Source organism: Mya arenaria, chromosome 2 (assembly GCF_026914265.1).
Source record: "Mya arenaria isolate MELC-2E11 chromosome 2, ASM2691426v1".
In the NCBI taxonomy this organism is placed as follows: Eukaryota; Metazoa; Mollusca; class Bivalvia; order Myida; family Myidae; genus Mya; species Mya arenaria.
The window spans coordinates 34123478-34145582 of record NC_069123.1 but is presented as its reverse complement, the minus strand read 5'-3'; the positions used below and the strand labels follow the sequence as shown (position 1 = coordinate 34145582).

At 36.3% G+C, this 22105-nt stretch overlaps 1 protein-coding gene across 2 annotated transcripts; it reads left to right on the top strand.

The window, feature by feature from the left end:
• Positions 1 to 432: 432 nt before the first annotated feature.
• LOC128207187 (uncharacterized) lies at positions 433 to 20719 on the top strand. 2 transcript variants are annotated; one of them, XM_052909975.1, is made up of 5 exons: positions 433 to 788; positions 10215 to 10800; positions 11360 to 11518; positions 13990 to 14257; positions 14555 to 20719. In XM_052909975.1, exons 2-5 carry the CDS (start codon positions 10246 to 10248, stop codon positions 17215 to 17217), a joined length of 3645 nt encoding a protein of 1214 aa, XP_052765935.1. In that variant the 5' UTR covers positions 433 to 788; positions 10215 to 10245; the 3' UTR covers positions 17218 to 20719. The 2 variants fall into 2 exon arrangements, with proteins under 2 accessions (XP_052765935.1, XP_052765945.1); XM_052909985.1 differs by lacking the exon at positions 433 to 788 and adding an exon at positions 7513 to 7586.
• Positions 20720 to 22105: the final 1386 nt, after the last annotated feature.

Here is a 22105-nt window from a genome sequence, read left to right as displayed (position 1 = left end):
CTATGTCCTGAATGGTGTGAATGTCGTGAATGTTGCAAATGTCGCTAATGTCCAGAATGTTGTGAATGTTGCTGAATGGTGCGAATGCAAATGTTTGTATACGTTATATTATCAACATAGAATTAAAGTATGTTTGTTTGCTTATTGAAATAAGCTACATAAGCGTGCGAGCAATTTGGGCTTGGTCGCAATTTTAACAACTGCAATATCATTATTCAAATTATGATAATAACTTACTCTGATTACAACCTTCTCTTTTCGAACTTGTACGACATACAAAAAAAACTGTTGATGATAGGTACTGTTTTAATTAAATTATGTATTATAAAGTCATATTTGTGCAGAGAAATGAAACAAAAAAGCGAGGATTCAAATGAGTACATATCGCAGTAAAGTTTATCCCTTGAGACGCCCCCTTGCCGCCGCCAACTGAGTGAGTCAGAGTGGAAAATAAACCTTTCCTGGTTTTCATTTCGAAAGTAGGAAAATAACATAATTTTGATTCGTAACTTCATAGGCAAGGAAAGAATACTAAATTCAAGATGACTTGTAACAGTTTTGCATATAAGATCTTTAATTATATATATTGCAAGGTTAAAAACAATTAAATTCAAGATGGCTTGCAACAATTTTGCATTGAGGAGCAATTACAAGAAATGAATAACTGAATTCCAGATGACTTGCAACAGTTTTGCATGTAGGAGTTTAACTTGTAAATATTGCAAGGGGAAAACAGCTGTATTCAAGATGTCTTTCAACAGTTTTGCATCTAGGAGTATTTTTATACCGTAAGTAGATTTCTAATTTTGTTTAATGATAAGAATAACAAAGCATGCGCTAAGTTTGCATATTGTAAGTGAAATATTGTTTTTAAATAGTTTTTAAGCAGCTTAGAGACGAAGACGAAAGTTCAATGAATAGAACAAACAATAGATATTTAAAGTAAGCAAACAAGACCCGATATCAATTGATAAAATATGTATCGACATGGAAGAGAAAATTAGGATACCATGTATTCTTTCAATAAGATCATATTATAAAATTTAACTACTTTCGTATGCATGCTCTTTGTGTCTCCGAATATCGATGGTATGCAACTGTTGTAACGAGAAATATTCTTGCAGAATAAGGTCGAAGTGCGACAAAAAAAGGAAAATCAAAAGTATTACTGTAATCTCAGACCGGGCGCAACAGAGCGACAGATGTTGCTATCTGATATATCGGGGATTGTTAATATAAATAAGTCTTATTTTGCATTAATATTTTGGAATCGGGCAGCGTTTGTACAGATAAGTCTTGTTCTGTATTTTTTCGGAAACCAACAAAGTCATTATGCTCCTATCAAAAGCATAGCTTACAAGGAAACTAGTCATTTGTATTTGTTCAATTATACGAGTACATTAAAGTACACATCATCGAAATAAATTATTCGCTAGTCAAAAAACATTTTAATCTGAACGTAATTGAAAATGTATTTTTAATACGTACTTTAATATCTTAAGTCTAAACTTATTACACTAATCTTCGTAGACTTCCAGACTTGAGATGGTCACTTGAGTCTGAAGTCAGACTTGAGATTGTGCGTAATCATGGCCACTTGAGTCTGAACACAGACTTGAGATTGTGCGTAATCATGGCCACTGGAGTCTGAACTCAGACTGGAACTGTGCGTTATCATGGCCACTTGAGTCTGAACTCAAACTGGAGACTGTGCATAATCATGGCTACTGGAGTCTGAACTCAAACTGGAGACTGTGCATAATCATGGCCACTTGAGTCTGAACTCAGACTTGATCTGTGCGTTATCATGGCCACTGGAGTCTGAACTCAAACTGGAGACTGTGCATAATCATGGCTACTGGAGTTTGAACTCAAACTGGAGACTGTGCATAATCATGGCCACTGGAGTCTGAACTCAGACTTGATCTGTGCGTTATCATGGCCACTGGAGTCTGAACTCAAACTGGAGACTGTGCATAATCATGGCTACTGGAGTTTGAACTCAAACTGGAGACTGTGCATAATCATGGCCACTGGAGTTTGAACTCAAACTGGAGACTGTGCATAATCATGGCTACTGGAGTTTGAACTCAAACTGGAGACTGTGCATAATCATGGCTACTGGAGTTTGAACTCAAACTGGAGACTGTGCATAATCATGGCTACTGGAGTTTGAACTCAAACTGGAGACTGTGCATAATCATGGCCACTGGAGTCTGAACTCAGACTTGATCTGTGCGTTATCATGGCCACTGGAGTCTGAACTCAAACTGGAGACTGTGCATAATCATGGCTACTGGAGTTTGAACTCAAACTGGAGACTGTGCATAATCATGGCCACTGGAGTTTGAACTCAAACTGGAGACTGTGCATAATCATGGCTACTGGAGTTTGAACTCAAACTGGAGACTGTGCATAATCATGGCCACTGGAGTCTGAACTCAAACTGGAGACTGTGCATAATCATGGCTACTGGAGTTTGAACTCAAACTGGAGACTGTGCATAATCATGGCCACTGGAGTCTGAACTCAGACTTGTGACCGTACGTAATCATGGGCCCTGAATAGAGAACATCGGAAGCAGATAAATGCCACCTGGTTTTCTCAGTTAACCAACACTTTGTTGTTATGTAGCTATCCATTCGATAACGTGTTTGTGAATATTACTCAAAATAGTCTGGTTTCTTGCTTACTGATACTCCATACAGGTTACACACCACCATTGTTATTCCCTATATAATTCAATGTAAAATTATAATTTTTAGACAACATTTAAAGGCATTTCGAGCGAATGCAGGCTATAATAACCATACATATTCTTAAAGTACAAGCTTTAAATTACATTTTAAGCCAATAAAAAAAGGGGGGTCAGTTATTCCTAAGAAAAATCGCTCCACTTGAAAAACAAACTCTAAAAATTGCACCGTCCGCCATGACAGTTCTTCCAAAATGACCTTTCAACTATAGGGCAGCGGTTTATGCTTTAATCTCTACTCTAAATGATAAATCAAGCAATAATAGATACTTAAGGTATAAAAGTTTCAGGAATAATGATATTTTTGGTTTACAGTGTATTGAGCATGTGAAAACATGTCTATCAATCATAAGAACATTTTTTTTATTGAGAATTTTCCACACAACGGAAGTACATATGACGTAATGGTGACGTCATTCCTATAACTAAACCCGTCCCTGCATTTTTTATGAAAAACACTTTCGATTAGTCCTTCATACATAAATACACCCAAAGCTAGCTCAATCTGATGGTCTGTGTCAGGTTTTCCAGTTTCACTGCCTGTCACCCAAGTGCCTGTGCGGCTGTATTCTCTAAGGCGTTTTGGCCCAAAATGCCATTCTTTGAGGTTTTTCAACTGAACCTTGACCCAAATGGCATTCTAAGCATCAAATGGGGCAGTTCTACACATCTTTACACACATTTCAAGTTCTCGAAGTCGAATTTTCACCAAATTTTGACATTTTCAGTGCTCGTAAGATTGCAGACGACTCATTTTAAAAAAAAAAATAGGCGAAAGTTGTGAAAACCAGGAAATAGCATATTTTGATCAACCGGACAAGATAAATGCATTTAATTGTGAACATTTGCCAGAAATAGGGAAATGCAATACATTTCTTACCAAAAATGACACTTTTTAAACAAAGCAGTTTGGTCCCTTTTAGGTTACACACCACCATTGTTATTCCCTATATAATTCAATGTAAAAATATAATTTTTAGACATTTAAAGGCATTTCGAGCGAATGCAGGCTATGATAACCGTATATATTCTTAAAGTACAAGCTTTAAATTACATTTTAAGCCAATAAAAAAGGGGGGTCAAGTTATTCCTAAGAAAAATCGCTCCACTTGTAAAAAACAAACTCTAAAAATTGCACCGTCCGCCATGACACTTCTTCCAAAATGACCTTTCAACTATAGGGCAGCGGTTTATGCTTTAATCTCTACTCTAAATGATAAATCAAGCAATAATAGATACTTAAGGTATAAAAGTTTCAGGAATCATGATATTTTTGATTTACAGTGTATTGAGCATGTGAAAATATGTCTATCAATCATAAGAACATTTTTTTTTTTTATTGAGAATTTTCCACACAACGGAAGTACATATGACGTAATGGTGAAGTCATTCCTACAGTACCGCTAACGATAGTGTTAGGGGAAAGAACTCCAGACTATACTCTAAATTGTCTGCTTGAGGGAGTGTCTCAAAAGGGTTTAGATTTTGACAATAGGGTTTATCGTACTATTAATATTTGGGTGTCCCTGGTGAAGACTTTCAAAATTATTAAACCATGAACCTGTTTAAAACAACCTTGCCGTATTAATCAAATTTGTTATGCTGCTTGAAGTTATCAAAGTGGTTACTTTAAGATTAATTCATATTGATGCCCATTTGACTGCAAAACAAAGTCAATACACATGCGAATTCTATAGAAAATCATTGTTTTAGTATGGGTCGGTAAGCAAAAAAATTGTTTCACTAATATCCAATTTTCAGCATCAGAATAAAATTCGTAGAAACCTTTTATAAGGTTGACAGGATATCGCATACATAAATGTTAATAAAAGTTGAAAAAAATATAATTGTATCTTACTATACGGTATAATAGTACAACCCTCGTAGACGGTATTTCGTTCGATGGCCATTTCCTAACCGATACGGAAATTGACGTCAAAGAGAATGGGTCTCTGGAAATACATTAAAAGACTTACTAGCGAATCCAGTGGGTTCACCCAGCACCCCATCCCCCCCTTCTAAAAACGTTCCATTTTTCTTTTTTTATTTCAATAAATCCCCAGAAATGCACAATTTCGGACTAGAAATTGTTAAATTTTCCCAAACACCTTGCTTACACTTTAAACTTAATAAATTTCAGTTCTAAGATAGGGGCACAAGCCAAAGGGTAACGCCCACCCATATGTGACGCCCCCTGCTAATGTCAAATCCTGGATCTGCCCCTAAGACTCGCTGCGTATCTATGCCAAAGACTTATAGAGCCCTATGTGATGAGTTCGGGTATTGCGTGCTGCTTCGAGCCATGCAATTGGACAAAATGCCTAATTAAACCAGTGTGGCTGGTGTTTTTAATGACTAACATTCTAGTGCCCTGATTGGTGCAAATGTCGTGAAAGTCGTGAATGTTGCAAATGTCGTGAATGTAAAAATTTTCGCCAGTGCCCTGAATGTTGCAAATGTCGTGAATGTCGCGAATGTCGTGAATGTCGTGAAAGTTGCAAATGCCGTGAATGTTGCAAATGTCACAAAGCTCTGATTGGTGCGAATGTCGTGAATGTGGCAAATGTCGTGAATGCTGCAAATGTCGTGAATGTTGTAAATGCCGTGAATGCTGCAAATATCGCCAATGCCCTGAATGTTGCGAATCAGTCGTAAATGTTGCGAATCAGTCGTAAATGTTGCGAATGACGTGAATGTTGCAAAAGTCGCCAATGCCCTGAATGTTGCAAATGTCGCCAATGCCCTGAATGTTGCAAATGTCGCCAATGCCCTGAATATTGTAAATGTCGCCAATGTCGTGAATGTTGCAAATGTCGCCAATGCCCTGAATGTTGCAAATATCGCCAATGCCCTGAATGTTGCAAATGTCGCCAATGTCCTGAATGTTGCAAATGTCGCCAATGCCGTGAATGCTGCAAATATCGCCAATGCCCTGAATGTTGCGAATCAGTCGTGAATGTTGCAAATGTCGTAAATGTTGCAAATGTCGCCAATGCCCTGAATGTTGCAAATATCGCCAATGCCGTGAATGCTGCAAATATCGCCAATGCCCTGAATGTTGCGAATCAGTCGTAATTGTTGCGAATGTCGTGAATGTTACAAATGTCGCTAACGCCCTGAATGTTGCAAATGTCGCCAATGTCGTGAATGTTGCAAATGTCGCCAATGCCCTGAATGTTGCAAATGTCGCCAATGCCCTGAATGTTGCAAATATCGCCAATGCCCTGAATGTTGCAAATATCGCCAATGTCCTGAATGTTGCGAATCAGTCGTGAATGTTGCGAATGTCATGAATGTTGCAAATGTCGCCAATGCCCTGAATGTTGTAAATGTCGCTACGTCCTTAATGTTGTGAATTTCGTGAACGTAGCAAATGTCGCTATGTCCTGTATGTTTTGAATGTGGAGTATATTGTAAATGTCCCTAAGTCATGAATGTTTTAAATGTCGCCATGTCCTGAATGTTGTGAATGTTATAAATGTCGTGAATGTAGCAAATGTCGCTACGTCCTGAATGTTGTGAATGTCGTGAATGTAACAAATTTCGCTATGTCCTGAATGTTGTGAAAGTTGAAAAAGTCGTGAATGTTGCAAATATCGCCATTTTCTGAATGTTGTTAATGTCGTAAATGTAGCAAATGTCGCTATGTCCTGAATGTTGTGAATGTCATGAATGTTGTAAAAATCCTGATTGTCCTGAATGTTGTAAATGTCCTGAATGTCGTGAATGTAGCAAATGTCGCTATGTCCTGAATGTTGTAAATATCGTGAATGTTGTAAATGTCCTAAATGTCGTGAATGTTGTGAATGTCCTGAATGTCGTGTATGTAGCAAATGTCGCTATGTCCTGAATGTTGTAAATGTCGCTATGTCCTGAATGTTGTAAATGTCGCTATGTCCTGAATGTCGTGAATGTAGCAAATGTCGCTATGTCCTGAATGTTGTGAATGACGTGAATGATGGAAATGTCGCTATGTCCTGAATGTTGTAAATGTCGCTATGTCCTAAATGTCGTGAATGTTGTAATTGTCACTAATATCCTAAATGATTAAATTGTTGCAAATGTTTTAATACGTTTTTTTATCAACATCAAATTAAAGTACGAGTATGTATGTTTGTACTCAAATAAGCTTGCTAAGCTTAAAAAGTGTCAAGAAATTTGGGCCTGGTCGCAATTTTAACAATTGCAATATTTATATTTAGGTAATGATGCATAACTTACTGTGATTACAAACTTCTATCTTCGAACTTGTACGACATACATATAGTAACTATTATAGGGTATAATTGGAATCTTGAATCAAAAAAAATGTTGATGATAGGTACTTTTTTAATTAAAATATATAGGTTTAGCTATTTTTGTGCTGATAAATGAAATAAAAAACGACACTTAAAATGTGTTCATATCGCAGTAAATTATATCCCTTGAGATGCCCCCTTGCCGTCGCCAACTGAGTGAGTTCGAGTGGAAAATAAACCTTTCCTTGTTTTCATTTCGAAAGTAGGAAAATAACATAATTTTGCTTCGTAACATCATTGGCAAGGAAAGAATCAGAATTTCAGATTACTTACAACAATTTTGCATCTTTGAGCAATGGCAATAAATAATTTCAGATGACTTGCAATAGTTTTGCATCCAGGAGCTAAACTTGTAAATATCACAGTGATTTGGTGGGAATGAGGTGAATTTTGACCATAAAATGTCACTAAATTTTGTAAAGGTCAAAATTCACCTCATTCCCACCAAATCACTGTGGTAAATATTGCAAGGAGAAAACAACTGAATTCAAGACGTATTTCAACGGTTAAGCATCTAGGAGTATTTTTATACCGTACGTAGATTTCTAATTTTGTTTAATGATAAGAATAACAAAGCATGCTCTAAGTTTGCATATATTGTAAGTGAAATATTGTTTTCATATAGTTTTTAAGCAGCTTATAGAAGAAGAAGAAAGTTCATTGAATTGACCAAACAATATATATATAAAATAAGCAAACAAGACCCGATATCAATTGATAAAATATGTATTGACTTGGAAAAGAAACTTGGGATACCATGTATGCTTTCAATAAGATCATATTATAAAATTTAACTACTTTCGTATGCATGCTCTTTGTGTCTCCGAATATCGATGGTATGGAACTGTTGTAACAAGGAATATTCTTGCAGAATAAGGTCGAAGTGCGACAAAAAAGGAAAATCAAAAGTATTACTGTAATCTCAGACCGGGCGCAACAGAGCGACAAATGTTGCTATCTGATATATCGGGGATTGTTAATATAAATAAGTCTTATTTTGCATTAATATTTTGGCATCAGGGAGCGTTTATACAGATAAGTCTTGTTTTGTATGTTTTCGGAAGCCAACAAAACAAGTTATGTTTGTCAAATATAATGCCCCCCCCCCCCTCCCCCGAGCACCATATTGTCATTATTTAGACAATTGAATGAAATTTGCATAGACCGAAATGACAGTTGATTTGTCATTGACATTGGATGCCTTTGAAACAGTTTTAAGAGTATGGGCATTCAAAGTGTCAGGATAGTAGGTACAGTTTTTTAATCATGTTCAGATGATGACTGATATTTCCAGATGAAAGTGTATGCTCTAAACAGCAGGGAATAAGTTAATATGACGTAAAATTGAATGATAATATGAGTTATGACCTTGACCTTGGACTTTGACCTCAAAATCCATAGGGGTCATCAACCGGTCACCCCCAACCTAAATGTCAAGTTTGGGGGCCATGGGTGCAGACATTGTGAAGTTATAACACAGACAAGCTGTTTGCGTTCAAGATCATAAAATTATAAGGGGTCATCTTCTGGTCAGGCCCAACCCCCTTGTTAAGTTTGAGGGTCATGGATTAAAGCATTATCGAGCTATCACTCAAACAAACTTTTCACATTCAGATCAATGTGACCTTCACCTTTGACCCAATGACCCTAAAATCAGTAGGGGTCATCTACTGGTCATGCCCAAACTCCATCTCGATGATTATAGGTCGAGGCATAGTTGAGAAATCACTCGGAGAAGCTTTGTTAACTTGTTGTGTAAAAGGTCACTGTGACCTTGACCTATGGCCCGATGACCTCTAAAACCAATAGGGGTCATTAACTGGTCAGGCTCAACCTTCATGTAAAGTTTGATGAACATAGGTCCAGGATTGTCGAGTTTGCGTTCAATGTCAACGTGACCTCGACCTTTCACCCGATACCCCCTAAAACCAATAGGGGTCATCCACTGGTCAGGCCCAATCTTCAAGTCAAGTTTGAGGGCCATGGGTGCAGACATTGTAACACTCGTACAACCTTTTAGCATTCAAGGTCACTGTGACCTTGACCTTTGGCCCGATGACCCCCAAAATGAATGGGGGTCATCTACTTGTCAGACTCAGCCGCTATTTGAAGTTTGATGAACATATGTCTATGCATTGTTGATTTATCACTCGGACAAGCTTTGGCAACCTTTTACCATTAAAGGTCACTGTGACATTGACTTTTAATCCGATGAGCACCAAGATCAATATGTGTCATCTACTGGTCAGGCCCTACCTTCTTGTCAAGTTTGATGCCCATACGTTTCGGAATTGTTAAGTTATTATTCGGACAATCTTTGGTCTACCGACAGACCGACCAACCGACCGACCGACATGTGCAAAGCAATATACCCCCTCTTCTTCGGAAGGGGGTGGGGGGGGGCATGATGATAAATTATGCTCCAACCAAAAGCATAGACTACAAGGAAACCATACATGGGTGTTTGTTCAATAATACGAGTTCATTTAAATGCACATCATCGAAATAATAAATTATTCACTAGTCAAAAAACGTTTTAATCTAAACGTAATTGAACGTGTGATTTAAGACGTTCTTTAATATCTTAAGTCTATCTTATTACAGTAATCTTCGTTGCAACATTTTAGGTTATAGCGATATTTCTGTATCGTTATAACACATGTATATACTCGTACATAAAACACAAAACATACAAAAAAAAATTAATATTTATAGTACACAATATAAACACGTTAATCTTTGCAACGACAATGCATTTAAATCAGGTATATATGCCGATTTTAAAGACATGTTAATTTCAAATACATAATATATTATAAAACTAGTCGTTGGATCAACTTCTTTAATATTTGCATTTCAAGTATTACATTTCTTATTCATGTAAAGTGAACACTTTGCTAATATTTATATTTTATTTATGATGAGCAGAGGCGGAAGTAAACACTCTCAAACGGCAAACGTGCACAATGTCTCGTATGTTTTGATATGCCTCAATGATTGTATTGTGAAAGTGCAGACTGAAATAGTATAGCCTATTTACCCTTGCAAAGATTTCTGAATTGGATAAAGATTTGACACAAATTATGGACATAGTTATTTCAAACATGGATGTTTTTTCATGTCAGTTTTCTTTGAACAACTCTGTTTAACATTTTTTCCAGGTAAAACTGCCATATATACACCAAAATAAGAATGTATTCAGTACAGAACCAGCTTAGGGAAAGTAAAACTCAAAATTGGCTGAAAGCCGTTGTAGCTGGAAACTATACACGGACGTGTCTCCTTCATTTGGTAAAAAGGGACATCAAGCAATTCCACACCGAAGCAGTAGCATATGTGGAAAATAAACAAAGAACAACGGCACATAAACAAGTTGAGACGAACTGCTCTTCGTGCAAATCACTGGCTGACGTGTTAGAGTGCCCAACAAATGGATATTGTAAAGGAAAACCTTGTACTTTACACGCCGGGAAACGTGTAGACATTAACCACGCTTGTGTTATTTTGATGCAATACATTGTGAACAACCATAAGTATATCCGACCGTCCTGGAAGAACACTGACGTTACACAGTGGGGCTCTGATACTTGGTCCTTAGCCAGATGCTTTCTACCCCGCGATGGTTATGAGGGATCCAAAACAGCCGAAGATACGGACCTGAACGGAATTCTAAGCGTGATACAAAATTGCAAATTTTTTAAACAATATGTCAGGGACTGGGACATACTAGAGAACAGTTGCAAACAGGTAAGCCACAATCAGCGTTATTTATACAATCCATAGGCACTTAATGTGTTTGCCCAGACACTTACGAAATGTTCTTGTTTTGTCCATCTTTAGCTTTTCTGTTGTTGTTTTTTTTGGCGTCGTGGTTGGCGTGCAAAACTGACTTTGGCTATAAAGCAAGGCCCATAACTATAACCTTGTTTATTATTGATATATGCACCAGCTTAAAAACAACATTTTATTCTCCGCGATGCTCTTGTTAATCATTGGTTATATGAATATAGTGCCATACTTCAAGACTAATATGACCAATTATCATTATGTAATGATCTGATCCCTTTTATATCACGTCAAATATAATAAAATATCATAAAAAAAATCAGCGTATAAATCGGATTATAAAAATAATATCGAGAGTTTCGTTTTCGGGATATGAATAGCTGTATAAATTATACATCAACAGCATCATGGTAGTGGAATACTGATAAGGGCAATGGGCCGTGGTCGATTCGCAATAAATGATATTCCGTATTGCTGTTTATATAAGCCTACCTATATCTCCAGTGTTTTCTTTTTGCAGGCCAGGAAAGCTTTGAACAGGTTTAGGCATTTACCTACAACGTCATTATCTGAGAAAGAACTCACTGACTATATTGTGACGTTAAAGAGATTCCTGGAGAATAGTGGACCACTGAAGCAGCTCCCAGATGTACAAGATGCTATTTTAAAGCTTTCAAAGGTACTATCTACTAACGGATCCGAACTAAAAATCCGTCCAAATTTTATGTCAATATCAATAATACAATGATACCCTTAGCAAGGGGGGACGTAATTTCGTTTCATGCAAACATTAAATGAGAAAAATGTTACATGGCACACAAAATAGCGGATTTTGTTTGCCATGAAACAATTTTCTCACTTAATGTTTGCATGAATCGAGATTAAGTCATCCCCCTACTCTTAGGGACAAGCCTGGTCAAACGTGTATGCAAAAACCCTATTTTTGGGGGCACAGGGATAGGTCACGAGCTACACAAAACGCTCACACACCACAGATAGGCAGAACATGCACCAAAAAAGTATATTTATAAATGTTCGGGTTACCTCATTGGAACGGTTATGGAAAAAACGGGCTAACTAGGGGTTAGGGGATGGGGGTAGGGGACACCATCAATCCATTGAAAATGGTAATGCTTGCTGATTAATAGTATATACTAATATGTAAAATATATGGCTGAGAGTGCATATTTTTTTTTAGTTATTACAGTTTGTGCTTTTGGTCCTTATTGCAGCTAATATCGATCAAGAAACGAACAGTTGTGGACTCATTAAAGACCTAAATAGCTTATTTGTAATAGTATTTTGTATAGATTTGACAAATTCTTTCGCTACATACAAAACGATTTCTGATTATACAAAAATAAAATGTAAATAATTGAATATAAAAGACTACAATAACGTAAAAACAAGGACTTGAAGAAAACAATTTTGGAATCTTTTAATGACCAAAACATCGTATTTCTTATAGCATTCCTGTATAGCTCAAACTTGGTAACCAGTCATCAAAAATTCACATAATAGTGTATCGGATACCTTAAAGCAGTACTCTCACAGCTCGACCGTTTTGTCCAAAAATCTTGGAATTAGACAATTGTTGCGTAAATGTCTTGATACCAGTGATAAAAGACTGCTGACAACAGATCAAATTGCAGTTGTCATATTTTCGTTCGAAAATTATTATTTGATTGCTAAAGCGTTAATAACGCTTTACGAAAAATGAGTTTTTTTTCGGCATATAAATCAATTTTTGAACGTCAATATGACAACCTGCGATCTGATCTTTTGTCAGCAGTCTTGTTAAACCATAACATACAAAAAAAGAAATGGATGCGTACAGCACTGGTTTACATTCACGCAATTATATTGAAAAAAAACATATACTATTAAACATTGCACATAAATAAAGGTATTGGCTTTAAAATTGATGTATGATAGTTTAAAGATATTGGCTTCCTTGAGGGGACATCTCATCTAGTTAATCCGATGGAAAAAAATGACCGAGGCTTTAGCCTAGGTCGACAGCGGTAGCCGAGTGTGTAACAATATGCTGTTCCCCTTAAAGATGTCAATATTTGTTGTATTATACCAAACAATACCAATCATTTCTACTGTGAATTGAGTACCACAATACTTATATCTATTAAACTCAAAACAAACATTCTTTACATTGAAACTGTTTAAAAACTCATTGTATTTTTATAAACATGAGAAATAACGTGCACAATCATGTCATTATGTCGGCATCATATAAGCAAACAGACTAAAGTTCCAATTCATATCGCAAATGCCAATCAGTAATCGATCGGTTGGTTTATAATGAAATAACGTCACTGACTAATAAAATAGTGGTTGGCTACTATGCATTTGAATGCATGTAAACAAAAGAAATCAATGTGTATATACAGTCTACCGATTCCGTCTGCGGCATTCGGAACATCTGTGTCATTTTCCATAAAAAAAGCCCTGGATGTATGCCGGTACATCAGTAGTTCGTAAAATTTTAAATAAAAGTATAAGTTAAGTGCAGTGTTTTACGGTGTATTTTGAATTACTTAATTAAAATTTATTGTCAGTGAAGTTTATACTTGCATCCATAATTATGATTTCCAAGAGTAATTAAAGTCATAAAGTTTAACTGCTAAATTGAAACTGCTACGCGATCTTTTTGCAGCTTAATTAAATGTAAAGATTTCTGACCTAGTAAACCTTCCATACATTCGTTGTTGTTTTTGATGGAAAATCGCCGTGGAGTTCCGAATGCATCTGCGGGAAACAGTTCTAGTAATGGGGCTAGTTTAAATTATCGTACGCTATAGTTTAATATTTATTATGTAGAACATTAAATAATTGAATAACAATTGGCTGATTGTTAAGAACTTTGTTAACGTCATCGTTGTTAACTTTCAAATCGTTAATGCTCTTGAAGTTTGAAGGATACGCTTTTATCTTCTGTATTTCTAACTAGATTTGCGACAGTATTTTCAGTAACAGTTATCAATATGGAAATATGTGATCACATCATCAAATAGTTCACGTTGTTTACTTTAACAAGGTTCTGAACAATCATTTAATAATTTATTTTAATGTTTTGATGTTGTAATAAAAATATAATTTTACACGTGATTTGGACATAATGTATCCATTTATCAGCTGGAAAAAGAAGGCGACATCTTTGACACAAAAGAACTTAAAGACAAGATCGAAGAAGAAATCAAACAAGCAGAGAAAAGCGATTCTTCAACCTTTCTTAAAGATTTACAAAATCTGCGAGAGGAACTGCAAAGGGCCTACGGCAATGGCATCCTTAACATTGATTTACATACGCAAAAGGCAATGGCAGAAATCGATGCCCACGTTGAGAAACATAAACGCCACCTATCAGAAAATGACGAAATGCAGTATAAGGAAACTTGTGATGGTATCTTTAAATTTTGATTTGTTGTTTTCCGTGAATATGTTTCGAAAATCTATTTGCTGTACTCCTTCTAAAATATTGTTTTATAATATGAAGTCAAGCACATGTACAGATACTTTTTACGACTAACTTATATTATTTTCTAGTTTGGACAACTTTCTCTTACTCAAGATAAGGTATTAATAACAAAATTTGCCGCTGACAACATGAACATATGACATAAAGCATTTATCTTTCTTTTTATTGGTTTATGTCAATAAATAAATCACAATTAAATCGATTTATAAACTACCTTTTCAGCTTTCCAGCAAGACCTTATTACGTTCTACAAAGGATTGCACCATACAATGCCTTTACCACCCCGTTTTCCTGAAATAGAAATGACAGATGGGTTCGTTCCGCCCTTTCTGACCCTTCGCTCAGGAGATAACACAGACCAAAGAAGACGTGACGATCGAATTAAGCCTGGAAGAGCCAAATATAAACGACCTGTCAAAGTACTTGATGATATGTTCAAAAAGGGCTTGGAAAGAGCGAAGCATATATATGTTACTGCAAGGGCAGGTTTTGGAAAAACAGCGTTTTGTCAATTTCTGTTACTAATATGGTGTGCACTGAAACAGGGGAACAACGGCGACATTGACAAATTATCATCGAAAGGATGCGGGGCTTACCTTAATTCTACAGATGTTTTGAAGGATTTTGACTTCGTATTTTATGTTCCATTAAGACGTGTTAGGAATCTCGTACATTTCGAAGAAATGATTTCTCATCAGATCATTTCAAATTTGGAAAGAAAATCAAATTATGATAAAAGATTTCTTGAAAAAATTCTGTACGAAGAATCATGCTTGGTTATTCTTGATGGCCTAGATGAGTGGGAACATCCAAAAGGACCTCGTTCAAACTGCTACATGGACAATTGTTTTCTCCCTCACTGTCCTCCGAAAAGAAATTGCACAGTTTTGACAACTTCCAGACCTTGGAAAATCAGCGAGAGTGAAGTGCGTGTGTCCAAACTCGACAACCATGTGAAGATTCATAAACTTGACGATACCTCTTCAAAACTACTTATTGACGAACTCAATAACCATCTGAATAGCAAGTTCCACAGAAATCTGAAAACATCATCATTTTTCAAAGAGATTGAAAGACAAAATCTGAAGGATTTGGTGTCCGTTCCGCTTATGTCAACGCAGTTACTCAGTCTTTGGCATGACAACAGATCCCTTGTTGATTCGAGATGCCACACATATTGTAGCATGATTGAAATGCTTTTTGATAAAGCTACACAACGCGATGAACAACTATCTAAAGCGTTAGTACAACTGGACCCAATCACTATACCCGACTGCTTTCGTGGTCAAAGGTTCTGTCAAAAGCTCTCGAGGGTTTTATATGATCTAGCAAAATTAGCATTTGAGACGACAGCCACTTCGGCAGGGCAAATTTTTTTCGACGACGTTGTCGAGTCATGTTTACCGGCACAGGAGTTAGCATTCGCCCTTCAAACAGGTCTCATCAATAAAACACACGCCGATGATAAGGTGATTGAACAGAATGTTTACAGCTTTTTGCATGCGACTTACCAAGAAATGTTATCATGTGTTTACTTAGCTTCGTTGCCAAAAGACGAAACCTACTACCAAACGTGTATTTGTCGTCTTGAAGAAAATTGCCGCAAAGATATATTGACAGACATGTTCATATTTTTCTGCGGGATGGATGATCATTTAGCACAAAGAACGAGCGAAAAAATATCCAAACTTGACGTTGACGAATTAACAAAATCAAATCGGATAAAATTCCTTGATGTCAAACAGTCACGTGATATTGTCTTAAGCGGGTACAACGAAGCAATCAAAAATGAAAGACCAAAGTCATCTTTCACACTTCATCAAGTCGTCGGGGATCAGCAAATGTCTCTCGGCCATCAGTTGATTCCACGTGATAAAAGGGGAATCACATCTATTGCGTGTGTTCTGCATGATCGCCAGAAGCAGGATACAATAGAAGAGTTGAAATCTATTCTCAATACATCATGTGACTCGTTGGTGTATGTCTTTGTCAACGGAGAACAAGTTGAAAATATTCAAATTATGTCAGAATCGATCGTTCGTTGCTTGCAACTGCACACTCTTGAACTACGAAACATAACCTGTGAGGGCGAGTTGGATTTGCGATGTTGCAAGTATATAAGCTCTTTGACTCTTAAAGATGTTAAGATAGAAAGTGTGGCTGTAAGTGCCGAACATCTTGTTTTTTGTTTCATTCGATCAACTGACAACAAAACGATACTTAAGGACGGAGCGAAATTTTCAAAGAAACTGAAAGAGCTTACACTGTTCCAAGTCAAGATTGATGGGTGTCTTAACTTGTCTGATTGTACTAATCTAAAGGAGATTTGCCTCTGTAGTGTCGATGTTAAAACCGTAGAGATGACAAAACTGTATAAAGTAGAAACGTGCATTCTTGGTGGGTATATCGGCCAATGGACCCAAGTCTTTGAGGCACTGGAATTCTCGACTACCTTGACAGAGCTCGTCATAAGCGGAATAGAACGAACAGCAATCCCGATATTGAATTTAGTACGGCTTATCTCAAATTTGCCGAACATCGCAATATTGCAACTTATGGACACAGATCTAAAAGATTTAGATCTGATTTTGCCTTTGGGACTTCGACAAATAGTTCTGCATGGAGTGAAAATGTCAATTTCATCGTTTGAAAGATTATTAAAATCATTGATTCAAAGTCCACAAGAGGTTGGAGTTCGTATAGGATATTGCGAAATACGGCCGGACGGTCGGTTGGACCTAGAAACTATCGTAAAGGAAATCAAAGAATGCAAACACTATCAGTTTGACAAGGACTTTTCGGTACCAACATTTGAGGGTTTGTCGAGTGGACGAGTGAATGCTAATGTAAAAAGTCTAAAGTTTCACCTCCTAAAAAATGACTGAAATTGAAAGATCCGAGTGACTTTGAAGAAAGAAATATGTGTACACACTTTTTTCGTAAAAATACTTATGTGCATTGCCGTGTTGCTTGCTTTTTGTGTTGAAATACTTATTAACTCACTTTCATGATAATCATGAAATTACTTTTTTCCGACATAGTTTAGTTACTCCGTCCGTAGGTATTATGTCTTTGCGTTGTACCATATTAGAGACTGTTAAGATAAGTTCAGTATACGCACGCTAATTTTTGCTCGGTAAGGTTAACAATATGGTACTAAAACAGTTAATATACCCAACCCTGATGATCGAAATAAACTCGCGTAGTGTGTGCAGTAATTATAACTTCAATATTTTGTTTAATCAATGTACCTTATTTTTCATAACCTATAACTGGAATCGCAAAATGTGTTCATCGTGCATCAGCTTTAGTTGCATGGTTTAGGCTTTAAAATCAAATCGACTTTGTTTGCATGTCTTACAATAATGTTCTCTTACACTCTCCATTATGGTACAATATTTGTATTGTTACGATTGATTATATGATATTTCTTTATTTCCTAATTTTGTTTATACATTTTATGACTGCAATAACCATTTTGTATTCATTACCGTTATCGTCAGTTTAAATAGACAATGATGATGAACTGCCAAATGTATACTTATAAAGTATTACAAATATAAAAGGTGCTCGAATGATTAAAAGGAGTTCGCAAGACGTAAATAGAATCTAAAGGCCTAGTTTAAGCCTTGTATAAGTGACCCCCCCCCCTAAAAAAAAATATGTGTGCAGTACACAACCTCTGTGTATTGATTTTAATCTACTTGCCTTCAGGGTTCAACCCTCTTATCAGATCTCCGATCTGAATATCCTGCTGTGCAGTTTGGGAGGTTTTATAATACAAATCGAACCTAAATGGCCCAGAGCCAATAAAGGAATACACAGGAAGTTGGCCCCTACTGTAACACCAATGCAATAAGCAGAAGATGCACAGCACGGGATTACCATGTCAAACATTCCTTAAACTAGGTCTTAATTTGAACCAATGTTCTGTTTTAAGATCGGTTTCAAACAAACATCAAACAAGGGACAAGTTACGCTTTGAAACCACAAACAACACTTCTATCAAAATATCGTCAATGGTAAAAGTAAAGGTAGCCACCTTGACACGGTCAGTGTACACTAAATGAGAACTCATTGGGGGTTGAACCGGTTGCAAGCACTCAACACCACACTTCCCATACAAACCCTTACACCAAGCAAAGATCCCATTATTTCACTTTTTAAATATGAGAGATCAACATACTTAGTGTTGTCAAAACAAATTGTGCATCTACTACATACATATATTGATTGTTTCAACCGAAAACACCTACGTATTTGTAAGACACAAAAGTTATTCAAGTATTTGATCTATACATGGGATGGGCTTGAGTTTATTGTAAATTTACAAGGCTTATCAATGTTATGGTAAAGCGCTTGAAAAACTAGTTTTTTGCTCCTTTTTACACTGACCATGGCATTTGTATTACCCCAAACTTATAATGATATGGTATATTAGAAGTGTATTTAATAGTTATGTGTGGCGTGGGCCGTCTTTTTGCATTTTTTTTTTGCATTGTACTAGAGTGTAGTGATTTTTGAGGTTAGTATGCTTCATTGTGTACATATAATTTATAGTGCGATTTTTGATACGGTAAGCACTTATATGCAAAAGTAAAGAACAACAGTGGTAAATGCGCAAAGTGTTTGGTTAGACGTTTGGTCCGACATGAAGATATTACAGACATTTAGACGGAACAGATCAGCACGAGACTCAGACTTAGGCAAGATAATTTTTAAATATTAAAAAAAAACATTTTGAATGTAGTCGTTCATGTTATTTGTAACAGGTGTATCAAGTCCTCAGTCTCAAACTAAGTGAAAATGGGCCCTGCACGCCCTAATCAGTAGACCCACCGGATCTTTTAGTATTCGACCAAGGCAACAACACTGACGATAACAATTATTCAATCCTAAACTTACAGTATTCTTTTAATTTGCTTTTTTATACATGTTGTATTAGTATTATGCTTTAATAAGTTTGGTCAAACATATTTTTTTTATTTTTTTTAATATTATATAATTTAGGTTCAAAGCTAAAACAATTATGTTTACTAATCTAGTCATTATATTGTATGTGCGTTGTTTCTTTTGAGTTTGAGATGTAATACTCATTGTATACAATAATTTTTTTCTGCTATATTACATCATATTTCAATGTGTTCATGTTGTTCAATTTTTAAAGAAATCAGCGAGTTTCTCCATTTGTTTCTATGTGATATTCCTTTATATTTTTTCAATGCCTGACTATTCTTTCTCAACATTGATAATTTGATTTACTTTGTATTATTAATATCTGTCATCTGTTCCCGTTCCGGATAGAAAAATCCGACCCGAGGGCACCTGTGTTGCCAGGTAACGAGGCTTGTCGAGTTATCGGCTACGCAGCGTGCCCGGTAAACCTCGTTTCCGAAAAACACCCTACGCTCGGGTCGGAATGAAACTATCTTACACTTTCGGCCATGGAAGATACTTATAATCCGGAACGGATCGACACACATGATAGATATTTTTTCTAGCATACCTTAAATGACATTTTTGGGAGAAAAATATATAAGAAAGCGCGTTTTTGTACTATAAAAGCGCGTGCGATGATGTTTACTGACGTCATGACGCGCAGTAATTTGTATGCACTGCATACGTCAATAAGTTCCTTCGATATCACATCTTTAAAGGGTTATTTTGTTTTGTTTTAATGGAATATTTTGTAAACTTAATGTTATGCACCAGTCAATTGTAACCACTGCCCCCAAGGTCCGGGGGTATACCGGGGATAGCCGGGGAAATGGGCCGTGTTTTTACCATCCCGGTGGCCCCGCAGTGCCGGGTGAATGCGGTGGTTTTGTATTCACGCCAAATATAGCGGGGAATGTGCCTTACTTAGGGTCCCTTGGGTGCTGGGGCATTTGGCGGGGATTTTACCATCAGTTCGTTCCCGCAGGGCGGGGGTTTTACCCGGGCTTGGCTAGACCGAAAGTCAAAGTCCCCGCTTTTCCCGGACCTGGAGGGGCCGTGGTTACAATTGACTGGTGCATTAATGGAACTCATCTATTGAAATCTCATTACTATGGTTACATTAATTAAGTGTTTAATAAAAGAAAATGAAAGCATAACGTCACAGGGCGTGACTCATCTGGCACGGGGTGATGCCAGATGGAGTTTTCCAGTACGACTTAATTGACCGTAAATGCCTATCCCGTGTGCAAGAATATTGAATAATGTTATTATGATGCATTGTTATACAGCTTCTATAAAATTGCTTTGTAATAGTCGCCTGTTTTATTTAATTAATTTGTTTATACCATGCAATGCTTTTGTTTTATTTTCAATAATCTTGTGTGTTTTTTTTCTTTTCTTTTTAACCCAATTACGTGTCTTGAGAATAACAAAACTTGAATCTTGTAACTTTTGAAAATTGAAACTTAGATAATACAATATGGACGTATGTGTTTCGTCTTCATATTTGTATCGGCTATGATTTTACACTGAAAACTATTTTACGTACGTCTTAGAATAACAACAATTAAAGCTATACTAATGTATGAGTACGACATTGTTTGAAAAATAGTATCATTTAAAGTAAGTAACAATGAGCCGAATCAGGCAATATATTCCATCAATATCATCAGAGCGAATTTAAGGGCGTTCGTGTTTATACCAACCTATTTTCAGTTTTTGGTTTCAAGAGTTTCTGCGGTTTGAAAATTTGTTTCGAAAGTTTTGCTTGAAGTAACAGATGCATGGTTTTGTGCATAGCTTCAACAAAATGATGAAGCTTCTGTATTTAACCATTATTTCTTAATTAATTTCTTCAAAACAACTTTGCCGCAGAATGTCGTTTGCCTGTTTTAACTAAATGGTGTTGGATCACTGTTCACCATGCTGTTTTCGAATGGAACCAATCTTTTCAACCAAGCAAAATGTCACAATGAAGGTCAATGTCCGTTCCGTAACGGTACTCCGGATAATGAGTGTGCTTGCATGTGTGTTGAAAATTTTCAATTAAATTGAATACTCACGGCCTAATACATCCATACAAAGTTGACAAGCAAAACGCAATTATAACATGCAATGACGAATAATCTTATAAACGTACCATAGAGTCTCAAATCTGTGCAAATTAAATGGTTTTATTGACAATAAATGCGGTGTGACCGTGCTTATAGTGGCTGTTCGTTATTCCGTGATACATTATCTATTACTGCCAGTGCCATTTTCACATTTAATAGTGCATAACTAATGACGCGTCCGCCGTTGTGGTGCAAATCAGTTGAAAATGAAGTAATTGAAGAGTCTTTTATCCTTTTCACATGTGTATACGAATAAAATTTAAAACATCAGTGTTTAAAACTAAGAAAAAATATTCAAAATATGATCGTCTAGAACTTGCCTTATTTGCCAGAGCTTAATATTGATAACGTTAGCATCTGGAATTTCACGAATTCACTTATGTTAAACTTTGATGAAAAATCCGCAGAAATATAATTTTTTAAAAACATAAAACACCGTTTGAAATAAAATAATCAAAAAAATATAACAATACCAAATATTACACTAAAGTTAAAATATGTTAAAAATTTCGTAAGCAGGTTCTGTAAGACAGCCCCAGAGCTTATATATTCACTAACGTGTTGATACCAAGTTTGAGACTCGACCTCAAACTGGATATACTAATTTTATTGTCAACTTGCAATAAGAGGAGTATGGCTTGTGAAAATAAGTGGGCCATGCTTTAACAAATATGTGTTCCAGTTGTTTACCCATATGTTGTCAAAATAAAACGTATAAACG

Coding starts and splice junctions, on each gene's coding strand:
- LOC128207187 (XM_052909975.1), top strand. CDS start 10,246: ATGTATTCAGTACAGAACCAGCTTAGGGAAAGTAAAACTCAAAATTGG. Junction 10,801..11,359: donor TAGAGAACAGTTGCAAACAG/GTAAGCCACAAT, acceptor TTCTTTTTGCAG/GCCAGGAAAGCTTTGAACAG. Junction 11,519..13,989: donor CTATTTTAAAGCTTTCAAAG/GTACTATCTACT, acceptor TCCATTTATCAG/CTGGAAAAAGAAGGCGACAT.